This window comes from Chrysochloris asiatica, unplaced genomic scaffold, assembly GCF_000296735.1.
Source record: "Chrysochloris asiatica unplaced genomic scaffold, ChrAsi1.0 scaffold00041, whole genome shotgun sequence".
Taxonomy (NCBI): Eukaryota; Metazoa; Chordata; class Mammalia; order Afrosoricida; family Chrysochloridae; genus Chrysochloris; species Chrysochloris asiatica.
Window position 1 is genome coordinate 4119769 of NW_006408559.1, and position 14782 is coordinate 4134550.

Here is a 14782-nt window from a genome sequence, read left to right on the forward strand (position 1 = left end):
TGAACTGTAATCCATAGTAAAGGCTGTGGTCTTTGGTCTTCATCAGTAAGTGCTTTAAGTCTTCATTTTCAGCAAGCAAGGTCTGTCATCTGCATATCTCAGGCTATTAATGACCCTTCCTCCAATCCTGATGCCACATTCTTCTTCATATAACCAGTTTCTCGGATTATTTGCTCAGCGTACAGATTGAAATAAGTATGATGAAAAGATAGAATCCTGATGTATAACTTTCCTGATTCTATTACACTTATTCTGTTAGGGATAGCAATTGGTGTATGCATCATACATTTGGATATATATTTATATTCTTTTAAAGTAGTAATAACAATAGGTACTATTTATAAAGCACTTGCTGTTTGCCTAAGCTAAGTATTGACGAAGATATTACCTTGTTAAGTTCCCTTAGCATTCTGTGAGATAGGCTTTATTATACTCACTTCACAGAGGACGTACCCCAGATCATGCAGGTTGTGTGAAGTAGAGAAGGTATACAGTGGAAGTCTGTCTGTTTCTAAGTTCTTGTGTGATCTGTGGAAGTACAAGTACTGCTTCCTCAGTTACGACTGTAATATTCCTGGGAATAGAGACAACTGTCTTCTACTTCTTCGGTGAATAGAAAGTACGTTTTTATTTTTAGTGTCCACTGGGATAATCAAATGCAGATGGGTTTCCTCACCTATCTTTGTAAGGTGATGAGTTACAGGAATAGATTTCCTGGCATGGAACCATCCTTCCATTCCCGGGACGAACTCTCTTCAGTGACAATGAAAATCTGGTCGGTTTTTTTTTTCCTTTGTAATTTTATTCAGAATTTTGAGTATACCAGTACTCATAGTCAGATTGCCCTTATGTCCTTTTTCTTTTGGTTGTTTTCAGGGTTAAGCCTATGATTGAACTCTCATGGAGCTTAAATTACATAAAATGGGCTTCAAAAAGTTCATGGAGAATAGAATTAAAAAATAATGCAATTTCTCCACAACCTCTTCCAAGTCTCTTGTTTAGTATTTATTGCTTTTATGTAATGTAGGTTTTGTAAAATTTATCTGTTAATCCATAAGCCTTGGCTGTGTTTGGGGGGCCCCATGTGTCACCACTCTGAATTTATTGTGCAGTGTTGCTATGACTGGGGAAATATGCTAATGGTCCGGACATGCTGGAGCTCCAGCATCTACGTCATGTGAGCTGTCTAGAAAGGGCTCAGAGAACGTGTTGAATGAATTATAATAGGCTCACATAGTTTGCTGACATATTATTTGGACTATGTATGTTAATTTTTTCTTCCTTTTTCCCTCTCTCCTCAAAGTTCCACTCTTGTCCTGGGGACCCAGCTTTAACTTTAGCATCTGGTATGTTGAACTTAGTGGCATTGACGATCCTGATGTAGTACAGCCCTGTCTCAACTGGTATAGCAAGGTAGGACTGTGTTTTAAAATCTGGATTGTATGTTTCTAATGCTTATACAGAGAGAGTTTTATCCATCTCATCTTTATTGAGAATAATTAAAGAGACTGACAATACTGTTTGAACAGTGCTCAGAACTCAAGTTGATCCTGCCTTGTAACGACCCTGTAGGACAGGAGAACTGCTCCATCATCAGCTCTCCACGGCTGCACCATCGTGACTGCAGCAGGCAGCCTCATTTGTCTGCACTATGCAGTGGTTGATGGCTTCAAAATTCAAACTTTGGGGTTAATAGTCCAATATTTAGCCCATAGGCTCCACGAGCTAACTAATATTTATTAAGCATTTACAGTCTGCCAGCTCCTAAGCAATCTTTCTACCTCATTTAATTGCTATCCTACCGAGGTAGCTGTTGTTGTTAAGTGCCATCGAATTGGTTCCAACCCATAGCAACCCTATATAGGGTTTCTGAGGACCAGCTGGTGAACTGGAACTACAGTTATTATCCCTGTTTTGCATTTGAGGAATTAGAGCACAGAGAAGTTCAGTATTTTGCTCAAGGTCATACCACTGTAAAGTGCTCAAGCTATTTTGAACTCAGGCCGTCTGGCTCCAGAGTCTGCCATTATATTTTGATGCCTCTTGTATCATAAATTTTATTTTTAGCCTATATTGATGTAAATACTTTAAACAGTTTTTAGTGGAACAGTTTTGGTTCTAAATTGCTTTCATAATGCTTTCCTTTCCTGGGTGTGTGTGTGTTTAGTAAAATGGGAATATTTATTTTTTCGCTATAAAAATGCTGGCTTTAATATAGACATTTTCTATAAATATCATGATCTTGTGTTTATAGGAAGCATAAAAATGATACTTAGCAATTTAATTTACAGTTCAGCTTATATAATAGACACACCCTAAAATACTCGCATTTAAATTGTTGAATAGATTTATGGGTGGTTTTGAAATCTTTATTGGTATGCCTCTTTTTTATTTATAATGTATATTTATTTGACTTTTGTATTGAGGTAAGTTTTTTGTTTGAATGGGCATTCTTCCTGCTCGAGGGGATAAGGAGGCTTAAACCGAATCACTGCATACTGATGTCTTTGCAGGTAGAGTGAGCTGATGGACAAGAGGAGAGTGGGAAGCAGTGTGTAACTCTTTAGACAGAGGGGCTCTGTATGGCGTTCAGTTCTCCTGATCAGCATAATTACAGAACTTTATGCTCCATTTATTTAATTTTGGCATTTGATTACATTTAACTGAAAATAATCATGTGGGACTTAATATTTTCCATGTTACATATTTCTTGTGTTTCTTTTAATACTGTAATTCATTGAAGGTAGAGATGCTGTCTTTAGACTTTCAAGGTCACTTTGCATCTTCTACACATATCAGATACTTAACATCTAAGTTACAATTTCCTAACTTCTACTGTTCCTTCAATGACAGAGAAAAAATAAAAAGATTAAATTCCTCCAGTAGTTGGATACATTCCCCCTCGAGTGTATGATGTTTGTGTATGTATTTGGTGTTGTTAATATGCTCACTCTAGTCTCTTGATATCATGGAAAGTTGCAAGCTTCACTTCGTTTTTCCAACATTACAGAGAGATTATATTTGAAAATGCATTGACCCATTTCATCTTTCAGCTTCTCTGAACTTACTATGAACCTCTAGAATTAGACTATCTTTGCCGTCTTTGGATTTCAGGCTGTATTTTTTAAGCATTGAAATTCAGTTATTTCATATTATGTGTCTGTATACGTGTTGGTGGTGTGCCACCAAGATGTTTTCCATTCATGGTGGGCATGGCAGTGTGCTGTGAAGTCGGTTCTGACTCAGCGACCCTGCATAGTGTTTCCGAGGCTGTAAATTTTTACGGAAGCAGAAAGCCTCACCTTTCTCCCAAGGAACAGCTGGTAGTTTCAAACTGCTGACCCTGAGGTTAGCAGCCCTGTAAAGGGTTTCCTAAGATATATATCTCTATGGGAGCAGAAAGTCTCATCTTTCATCCTCAGAGAGGCTTGTAGATTTGAACTGCTGACCTTGCATTTAGCAGCCCAGCTCATAATCCACTACGCTACCAGGGCTCCTTAGAAAATATAAAATGTGAATGTGACACCTAAAGTGAGCAGATAAAAAGATACTACTTTTTTTATGTGGTGTCAGATGGCTACGCTGCATCTTTCTTTAGAGGCCAGGGTTGGTGGGGATGGTGCATCTTCATTTAGAGGCCAAGTAGTGGTGCTGGTGGCATGTGCCACGTAGTTGGTTTCAACTCCTTGAGACCCTGCATGGGGTTTCCTAGGCTGTACATCTTTATGGAGGCAGAAAGCTTCATCTTTTTGCCCATGGAGAAAAGATTTGAACTGGTGACCTTTTAATTACCAGGCTAACTCATCATCTACTACACTACCAGGGCCTTTTAGAGGCCAAGGGTAAGAAACAATATAGTTAGTTTAGATAGAGAACCATCCTTTGATTACTTGATGAGTTAAAATCCTGGGTAACTGTTGTGCTTAAGGGATAGGTGTTTTGATAAGCTTTTATTAGTAAAAAAAAAAAAAAAAAACCACAGTGAATTATAAATCAGTTTTCTTTAAACTTGTAAATCTTAAAAGTGATTATATTCTATCTTTATTAAAGGTTAATGTTTATAAATAAATCACTCATTGTTTTGTTTTAGAATTTTTTATTGTGAATTGAGTGGTTTACAGAGCATCAATTTTACATTCAACACATCATATACTTCATTTAATTACATTGATTGGAATCCCCTCCATGTGTCTTCAATTAACAATATTTACCTCTAGTCACTTTAATGCTTGCGTTCATTCTTTGTTGTTTTATTATCATGCAGTACTTCTGTGTCATTTATTTTGTTCTTATTGCACAGTGGTATACCTAGAAAATGTGAGATAATTTCCAGACAGTCAAGAACTCAAATGAGATATTACACTAGACAGATCTGCTGCAAGACCTCTTTAAAGTGTTAAAGAGCAAAATTGGCAGCTTGAGGACTAAGGTGCGTCTGACCCAGGCTATGGTATTTTCAATAACCTCATATGCTTGTGAAAGTTAGATAGTGAATAGAGAAGATCGGAGAAGAATCAGTTCATTTGAATTCTGTTGTTGGAGAAGAATACTGAAAGTACCATGGACTGCCTGAAGAACAAATAAATGTCTGTTAAGATAAGTACAGCCAGAATGCTCCTTAGAAGTCAGGATGGCAAGACTGTCTCTTATATTTCGGACATGTTATCAGACAGGAGCAGTCTCAGGAGTAGGACATCATGCTTGGTAAAGTGGAGGGTCATTAACGAAGTGGATTGGCATAGAGGCAGCAGGAACCGGCTCAAACATAACAATTGTGAGGATGACACAGGGTCGCGATAAGTCAGAACCAAACTGGATGGTGTCTAACAACAACAGCAGTTTGTTTTGTTTTGTTTTTTTGAAATCTGTGTATGAGTTTGTGACTTTGGCATTCATCCCATTAGGGAAGAAAGTAGCTAATTAGGCTCCCCACTTTTTGGATTCTTGTTTTTGTTTAATAGTATACAATTTAAATAATCTCTTTCTGAAAATTTTTGGGTCATAAAGCCTATTTGTGAGTTTGAAATAGTTAACACTTGAAATATTTATCATATACTTAATAGCTTATTTCTGAGAACCCAGAAAAAAACCATCTGTTTTGTTGAACAATTTCTGTGCTTTCAGTACCAGCATTGTAAGTGGGTTAGGAGATGCTTTGGAAGTTATAATGTTTACATTCTTGAGTTGTTGTTAAGTGCTGTCGAGTTGGTTCCGACCCATAACGAGCTTGTATAGGGTTTCCAGGGAGCAGCTGGGGAGCTTGAACCGCCAACCTTGCGGTCCAAACCGACTTTGCCGTCCAGCATATTAACCCACAGCGCTGCACCAGTAGGCTTTACTAAAAATGGAAAGTTTTTCAGAGTTCAGGCGCTGGAAGGAGGTATGATTCCATCTCTTTCTGCTGCACACTTTGCGTCCTTGCACAAGCTATTACAATTGGCTAAGCTGTAAATGTTAGAAATGTTGATGCCTAATAAGGTTAATGTGTGCTGAGTGTATAGCAAGTGTTCAGTTGAGGTTAGTTATAGTTACTGTTACTAGTTCATACAGCAACGACTAAGCATATCCCGTCTCTCTCTACTTTCTCCTGTGCTCTAGTAGTACCGCGAACAGGAAGCCATTCGTCTTTGCCTGAAACACTTCCGCCAGCACAACTATACTGAAGCCTTTGAATCACTACAGAAGAAAACCAAGATTGCCCTGGAGCATCCCATGTTAACAGATCTGCATGACAAGCTGGTCTTGAAGGGCGATTTTGATGCTTGTGAAGACTTGATTGAAAAAGCTGTGAATGGTATGTTATCAACATGTAAACTTAGGGTGGTTTATTGGAGTGATTTCCAGCATGAGGAGGCTTCAGAAAGTTAGTGAAAATTTTCTGTTATCTTTTAATTCAATTTTTCCACAAAGTTTCTGAAGCCCTCCATGTATATACAGGACATGATCTTTTAAAAGGAATCTAGGCTTATTCCAGTTAGTATATATTTGTGTTATTTCGTTTTTACTCTGTAAAAGTTCTTAGTTATTTGGGGTAAGGACTTCTTTTATGTAAGCTGGTCCATGATATAATGAGACATATAAAGCATGAACGATGGTACTTGGACAACCCTGCTTCACTTACTGATGCTAACTAAGATGCACTAGAACTACACAGTCCTAAACCTAGTTTTTGATGTCAATGTCATGACCAGTGATATAGACATATCCCTTTAAGTATTCTTGTTACAGATCTTTATTATATAATGATATATGTTTTTGACGCTTGGATAGCCAAAAAGTGTTATTAGTAGGCAATTTAATGAATTCACAGATTTATGATTAGAAACAGCTTCTGTATAGTATGAATGCTACATAATTGCTGACTTGCTCTGTAATCTGGTTTGGGAAGAAATCTAAGTATTAAACACGTATCTAATCTTCCAAGGTCACTGCTTTGGAGGATGACACCTATCTGGATATTTAAGGTCTAGTATGTTTTGTTTTTTCTTTGAAAACAGAATACGGTTGTTGCTTATATAATGGCGTCCTATTTTTTTCTTGTAATTCCTACAATAGCTTTAATAGTGACAATACAGTAGAACCTAAATATAAAATGTGAATTTTGTCTTTTTATAGAAGGAATGTAGATTATTCTTACTATATTGTTTTTGTGTGCCTTTGAGTTGGTTCCAAACAGCAACCCTGTATAAGGTTGCTAAGAGCATCTAGTGGGTTTGAACTGTCAACCTTGAGATTAGCAGCCCAGTGCTTATCCTACAGTGCCACACCAGGGTCCCGTATTAGTTAGGTTAGTAGTAATATTGTTGAAAGAATAAGACTCTTAGTGCAATGCTCTGCTTTTATATAGTTTCATCTTATCAAGCACTATTATTAAGAATGGGAGCATAATGTCTCCATATGGTAAGCACTAGACTTCAAACCATAAGCTCCACAGTTCAACCTCAGCAGCCTCTCCACAGGAGAAAAATGAGGCTCTGCTTCCACGAAGATTCAAAGCCTCAGAAACCTTGTACCAGGGTCACTGTGAGTTGGAACTGACTTGACGGCACTTAACAACATTATTAAAAATGTGGAAATTATCGAAAAATATCATCAATATCACATGCAAGTAAAATTTTGCTGAAGATAATTTAAACATGGTTGAAGCAATGCATGGACAAGCAACTGCCAGAAATTCAAACTGGCTGCAGAAAAGGATGTGTAAGGAGGGATATCTGATAGATTTTGGCTGAAAGCAGAAAATGCCAGAAAGATGCTTACCTGTGTTTTATTGACTATGCAAAGGCATTCAGTTGTGTGGTTTATGACAAGTTATGGATAACATTGTGCAAAGCATGGGAATTCCAGAACACTTAAATGTGGTCATGAGGAACCTGTACATAGATCAAGAGGCAGATGTTAGGACAGAACAAGGGGCTACTGTGTGGTTTAAAATCAGGAAAGGAGTCTGTCAGGGATGTATCCTTTCACCATTTTTTGTCTGTCTGTTGAGCAAATAATCAGAACCTGGACTATACGTGCAAAACTATGAAACACCAAACTATCCCTCCCACAATACTCTGCTTCTCTATTGGGTTTGATAATTCATTGCAGTGACCACACAAAACTCAAAGGCAGTGCTGACAGTTATGTGGTTTAGTCGAAGCTAACATGTTATAATTCAGGGTCACAAATGGCTCAGGGCATAGTTGTTCCAGTCAGCTGTTGGTAAATGCCAGTAGGACATACCACTCTACCATAAGCTTCAGCCTGAAGGCACTTGGCTCTAACTTTGTGGGTCAGCAATCCAGTTTCCCTGATTAAATGCTTGGAGGCACCCCACTCTAAAGGCAAGCTTCCTGCCCAGAGTCACTTGGCTTTCCTTTCTCCGTGGACTGGGAAGTGCACTGCTCTGTCTCATTTTCTGGCTGTTGGTACTGCTACTGCTCCTCTCCTGCTCTTCCGGTGTCACAACTTTACTGTCTCTGGGTCGAGGAGGTTCAGTGCACAGGGATCTTGGGGTCCAAAAGATGCACTTCACTTCTGGCTCCTCCTGTTTGATGGACTCAGGTGTGGCAGCAGTAGTGAGGTTGGCCCAGGATCGGACATTGTTTCATTCTGCTGTGCATGGGGTCGCTATGAGTCGGTTCCGACTCGATGGCACCTGACAACAACAACAGCAACAACATGGGTTGGATCCTTAACAACTACCTGCTGCAACAGACCTCTTTTAAGTGTTCAAAGCAAAGATGTCACTTTGAGGACTGAGGTATACTACATGAGTCATGGTATGTTCAGTTGTCTTATATGCATGTAAAAGCTGGACAGTGAGGAAGGAAGATCAAAGAAGAATTGATGCCTTTATATGATGGTGTTGTTGAAGAATATCGAATCTGCCATGGACTGCAAGAAGAACAAATACATCTACCTTAGAAGATTTGTTCCATCTAGGGACTCCTGATGTGGCACTGTAGGATCAGCACTGGACTGCAAACCACAAGGTTGATAGTTCAAACCTGCCACCTGTTCCTTGGAGACCCTATACAGGGTTGCTATAAGTAGGAACCGACTTGATGACCCTTAACAACAACAGCGTTCTTCAGAAGCAGGGGTGGTAAGACTTGGTCTCACATACTATGGACATGTTACCAGGAGGGCCCAATCTCTGATAAATGCATCATGCTTGTTAAAGTAGAGGGTCAGTGAAAAGAGGGAAGACCCGCAATGAGATAGACACAGTGACTGCAGCGATGCAGTGGGCTCAAACATAGGAAGTCTTCATTCTGTTGGACACGGGATCGCTATGAGAGGGGCACCCAACAGCACCTCATACGTATTAGGGATTGGGCTGGATAGTCTACAAGTAAGGAAAACAGACAGTACTGCCTTCTTTGAGTTTATAAATTTAACACTAATTTTAAAATGAATTGCATGTCTTCTGCATTAAATGTACCAACAGATCTCTTCCGTGACAGTGGTGCTGCTGGTGTAGTTGATGCTGCTGCTTGCAGTTAAATGATTGATGTGTTTGAAAAAGAGTACACTTTGGAGTATAAAGAAATAAAACAAATATGTATGTCTGTATGCCTGCCATTTGTAAGAGTAAATTCTATATATTTTTAGAGAGCAACAGATTTTATGTTTTGTTTTGTTTCAAATCTTTATGGTATTTGAAATAATTTTGTTAGGGAAAAGGGCAAGTTAAAACAAGCTATATTTTTTTAGAGTAAAAACAGTCATGTTTTAAAACTTGTCCCTTTAGTAGAATATTCTGTTAGGAAAATCTTTTAAAATCATGTACAATTCTGTCTACATCAGTCAACTAATATCCTCTGGCTCTAGAGGGGAATTAAGTTTAGGGAAAATTGGTAGTAATTCTTCTATTCCTGAAATGTATAGGCAAGTCCTGTTTTGTTTTGCTTTTTGGTACTGGTTTGGGCTCTCCACAACTGGCTTGAACACTGCTTAGTTAATAGACATTCCTTCCAGAGTTGACTGCTGACTTCACTGATGATGAGTTGTTGGACATATAAGGAAGTAAACAGTACAGAGTCTTTTGGCTTCTCTGCTCCACTAAAAACATAGCAGAGAGGGGCAAGTTGTTCCTGCCTACGAAGCAGGAAAGTTTAGGGAATCAAAAACATTCTACCAAGATTTCTAAAGGAGAAAACAAAACCTACTGTTAGTCTATTTAGTATAGGGAGCTAGCATCATCTTTAAGTATGATCTGTATTTTAAGAGAGCATCAGACTATATTTATTTTGTAATGGACTTCCTGTTTGCCTAGAAATAGCTCTGCATTTACATCAGCGGAGGTGATTCCGGAACCAGTAATTGCTATGCTTTCACTGACACTGCCAGGGATACAAGGTAGAATCCCAGGATGGAGGGTGACAAAAATCACCTAAGAATAGGAAACTCTTACTCAAAGAGGTAAATGTTTGTACTGAAAACCTCGCATTACAGAATTGATCTGAACTTGCTATCAAAATGAAGATATGCTTTTGTGATACAAAGGTTCAGCTTGAGAACTCTCCTCTCTCTTTTTCCCTTGTCTTATTCCTTCCCTTTCTTTCTTTCTTTTTTATTTTGTCTTTTTCCTTCTTGTTTCCCCACCACCACCATCTTATAAGAAACCCTGGTGGCACAGTGAGTTAAGTGTTGTGCTGCTAACCACAAGGTCAGTGCTTCAAACCCACCAACCTCTCCAAGAGAGAAAGATGAGGCTGTTTTCACATGACCTGTAGGGTCAATATGAGTTGGACTGGATATGATAATGTCAGTAAATGGCTCTCACCATTATGACTTAGGCAGTATTGTTAATTATGTGGTAGGTTCTCACCTTAGGATTTTTTTCTTTCTTGAGTAGTTTTTAAATCTTGTTGAGATTTTGATTCAGAATGCCCTTTGTCTTAACTATTATGAAGAATTGATATTGAAATTTATAAAATACCTTGTGTAGATCATGAGCTCAAAAGGAATGCATATAATATTTTATTGTTAAATGTGATGTTTTTATGTAGTGCTTTTGGAGATGCCTGTATCTGATTCTGACATATCATAAATGATATTAAATTTTATTTCCTTTCCTCCACATTTTTGAGATAAAATTTTTTCATACTTTAATCTGTTAGTGTATGGAGTCACAGTAATTGATACTTTAGTGTTAAATCAACTTTGTATTTCTCAGATATACTTTGTGCAGTGAATTATTTCATTTCTCTTCTAGCCATAGTCTGTAAACAAAGCCTTTTTCCTGTTGTTCAGGCTAAGCGAAGGTGGGGGAAAGATGCTAATGGATTGATTATATGATTCAGTTGTGAGTGACTGTTAACAAGGTTCATTGCAGTTCGTTGGTTTTGCCATCCTGTTGGGTTGTAAAGGAGCCATTTCAGAAGCTGAGGTAGGTAGCTCCTGCTGTCAGGGAAGAGGAGCCAGGAGTGGAAGGCAGAGCTTGTGACGTCAGACTTGTGGCAGCAGCAGAATCAACCCACAGAGCGAGTAAAGACTGAGCTGGGGGAACTAGGGTTTTTTGTTTGTTTGTTTTTAAAGCTTTTATTGTGAATTGAGTTAAGGTTTACAGGGCAGATGATCATTAGTTATACATTCAACAAATCATTGCAGTGATTACAATTCTCTCCATGCACCATCAGCTAACAGTTTTTACCTCTATTATGTTTTTTTTTAATTTTATGTACACATACCACATTGCAAACACATACTCATTTAACTGTCCAAAGGACACATTTTGCAAGCCAGTCTCCTACCTACAGGCACACTGCCCTTCTCGGTCCATGGGCCTGTGGTCCTCTGCTGCTCTTTCTGCCACCATCTCTGCCGTCACTGCTTTTCTGGTTAGGATCCCTCACATCTCTCATGCTCTTCCCTCTAGATGGCCCTGAAATGACAGATTAACTGTTGGGGGAACTAGTTTTGCTTACCCCTGAAGCTTGAGCCAAGTGTCTTCAGGCTGAGACTTAACGATAGAGTGGTGTACTCTGTGGGCATATATCAGTAACCCTAAAAGAACTTTGTAACATTGCTGGAACAGGGCAGAGGCCAGGTCAAGGGTCCAAGAGCCAGAGAGACACAATCCTGACTGGAGGAACAGCCTGAATGATTCTGACCCTGAATCGTACGTAACCTGTTAACTTTTGTAATCAACCCTGTAACTGTGAGTACGGTCTCTCAGTGCTTTGTGGTCATTGCAGTGAATTATCAAACCCAACTGAGAAAGAAAGAGTGATGTGGGAGGGTTGGTTGGGGTCTTTAAAAAAATTTTGGTACTTTGTCATAATTTTAAAAATCTGTTTCTTGGGTTTATATTGAATATTTTGCTAGGATTCTTCCCATTCTTTTTGTTAGACCTCAGAGATCGATACTGTGCTTGGTATTCTACAACAAAAAAAGAGGCATCCAGTCACCGAGAGGTAGATTGACACAGGAACTGCAAGAGTGGGCTCATGTAGGAAGGACTGCGGGGGGAGTACAGAACTGCAGTGTGCTGTTTAGTTGTATGGAGTGTCACTATGACTTGGAACCACCTTGACAGCTCTTAACAGGAACACGTTTCATTACTAAGATTATTCTTGTAATTTTGCATTCTACTACTTGTCACTCGGGTTTAGTACCAGTGTTCTGTTCATCTCAATGGTTAATAATGGGTTGAAGAGGTAACCTTTCTTCAAATTCTTTAAATGTCTGTAAGATATGAATTATTATTTTTCTTGCATATTTGGCAGAATTTACCAGTGAAACTGTCTGTGCTTTGAATTTGCTTTGTTGTTTTTATTAGTTACCCTTGAGTTGACACCAGCTCATGGTGACCCTCTGTGTAACAGTGAGTCTTTGTTCCATGGAGGAGTTTTGTCTGTTGATTCAATTTCTGTGAACATTTTATGGCTTTTCAGGGTCATTTGGTTCATTTTGATGAGTTACATTTTTCTGAAAATATGTCAATTTCATCTCAATTTTCAAACTTAAGGGCATGAAGTTGTACCTTGTTCTTGTTGTTAAGTGCTGTTGAGTCGATTCCAACCCATAGTGACCCTGTATAGGGTTTCCAAGGAGCAGCTGGTGAGCTTGAATCGCCGACCTTGCAATTCAAATGACTTTGCAGTCTGGAGCATTAACCCACTGTGCCGCCCCAGGACCTTATGTCCCCCTATTTTGTGTTAAACATGTACTGGATCTTTGGATGTCTCTTTTTTCATTCCTCTGTTGGTTTCTTTAGAACCTGCCCAATTTTCCATCACTTATATCAGAGTTCTGTCAAATTCATTAGTCTTTAGTGAGAGAACCAGAGAACCTTTTTGATTTGTTGATCCTCTCCACTATTTTTGGGTTTTTGATTTATGGTCTTATATTTACTTTCCTTACCTTCTCTCTTTGGGATTAATTTTCGTGGTTTTTTTTTTAAAGTCTTAAGATACATGCTTAGCTCATTAATTTTCATACTTTGTTGCATTCCTCTATATGCATTTACAATATCTACTCCTTCTTGTTAGGCTGCGTAGGATTTCATCAGTGTCACTTCAGTATTTTTATTATGTGTATTTTTGTGAGCCATAGACTTGTAGCTTTAAATTTCCAAATGCATGAGAACTTTTCTGGCCATTTTCTTTGTTTCTAGAGTAATTACATATGATTAGATTATATATTTTATGTCATTCCATTCCTTTGAAATTTGAAAGGCATTGGTATATAGCCCAGTTTGCCCAATTTTCGCAAACATTATTTATACTTGGACAGAATATGTATCCGATACTTGTTAGGATCAATATTCTATATGGCCGTTTGGTCAAGTTTATTAATTGTATTTTACAAATCTTTACCAATTAAGATTTTCTAAATTATTGTATTATTTTTTTTTTTTAAAGGTAATCTTTGTCTAACGTTAAGAGTTTGATGTGTATCATCAGTTAGGTCTTATATTCTTAAGTCTTCTTTTCTTTTGTTCAGTATTATCTACCATGGCTGACAGAGATGAATCTACATTTTATCAAGTTTTTCTTATAAAATTATTAAAATTTTATAATGGATACTTTTAGTTGTTCCATAGCTCTGGTAGCGTAGTGGTTATGAATCGGGCTGCTAACTTCAAGGCCGGCAGTTTGAAACTACCAGCTGTTCTGTGGGAGAAAGATGAGGCTTTCTGCTCCCATAAAGATTTGCAGCCTCGGAAACCCTGTACAGGGTCACTATGAGTTGGACCAACTCCACAGTACTTAACACCATGATTATTAAGAAGAGCTCTGGTAGCATAGTGGTTATGAGTTGGGCTGCTAACCTAAAGGTCAGCAGTTCGAAACTACCAGCTGTTTCGTAGGAGAAAGAAGAGGCTGTCTGCTCCTGTAATGATGTACAGCCTCAGACACTCCGTACAGGATCACTATGAGTCGGAACTAACTCCATGGCATATAATCACCACCACCACCATCCTTATTAATAACTATGACATTTCTGTTGTTGATAGTACTGCATTGTATTGCTTTTTTATTTTATATAACTTTTTTTTTAACATGGTAACATCATGACTGCTAGTTTTATGTACATATATATGTATATATTTTAATTTATTAAAAATTAAATCAGGCTTATATGTATTATGATTTCTTTGTTTTACGTGTACAAATATAAAACAAAATATATGAAGTCACACATATATTTTGACTGCTTTGTTTTATATATTGTTGTTGGTAAGTGCCATCGAGTCGGTTCCAACTCATAGTGACCCTATACAGGGTTTCTAAGGCTCTAAATCTTTGCGGGAGCCGAAAACCTCGTCTTCTGTGTTTTTTATATTTGTTGTTGTTGTTGTTGTTAGGTGCCATCGAGTCAGTACCAACCCATAGCAATCTTATGCACAGCAGAACGAAACACTGCCTGATCCTGGGCCAACCTCACTGCTGTTGTCACGCTGAGTCCATCGATGCTGCTGGCCAATCCATCTCGTTCAGGGTCTTCCTCTTTTTCTCTGACCCTCCACCTTACCAACTGGTCCTTCCTAACAATATGTCCAAAGTATGAGAAACGAAGTTTGGCCATCCTAGACTCCAAAGAGCACTCTGGCTGGACTTCTTCCAATGCAGAGCTGTTGGTTCTTTTGGCAATCCATGGCACTTTCAATATTCTCCTCCAACACCATAACTCAAAAGCATCAATTCTTCTGCGGTCTTCCTTATTCACTGTCCAGCTTTCGCTTGCATATGAGGTTATTGAAAATACCATGGCTTGGGTCAGACATACCTTACTCCTCAAGCTGACATCTTTGCTCTTCAACACTTTAAAAAGGTCTTGTGCA

The 14782-nt window shown here is 38.4% G+C and overlaps 1 protein-coding gene across 1 annotated transcript in view; it reads left to right on the forward strand.

Annotated features, from left to right (window-relative positions):
* The window catches only part of MKLN1 (muskelin 1, intracellular mediator containing kelch motifs), a 194754-nt gene that overhangs the window by 54162 nt on the left and 125810 nt on the right, over nt 1-14782 (forward strand). Inside the window, exons 5-6 of the mRNA XM_006861143.1 lie at nt 1304-1413; nt 5602-5794. Coding sequence (XP_006861205.1) covers nt 1304-1413; nt 5602-5794 — 303 coding nt within the window. The remainder of the gene's footprint in view (nt 1-1303; nt 1414-5601; nt 5795-14782) is intronic.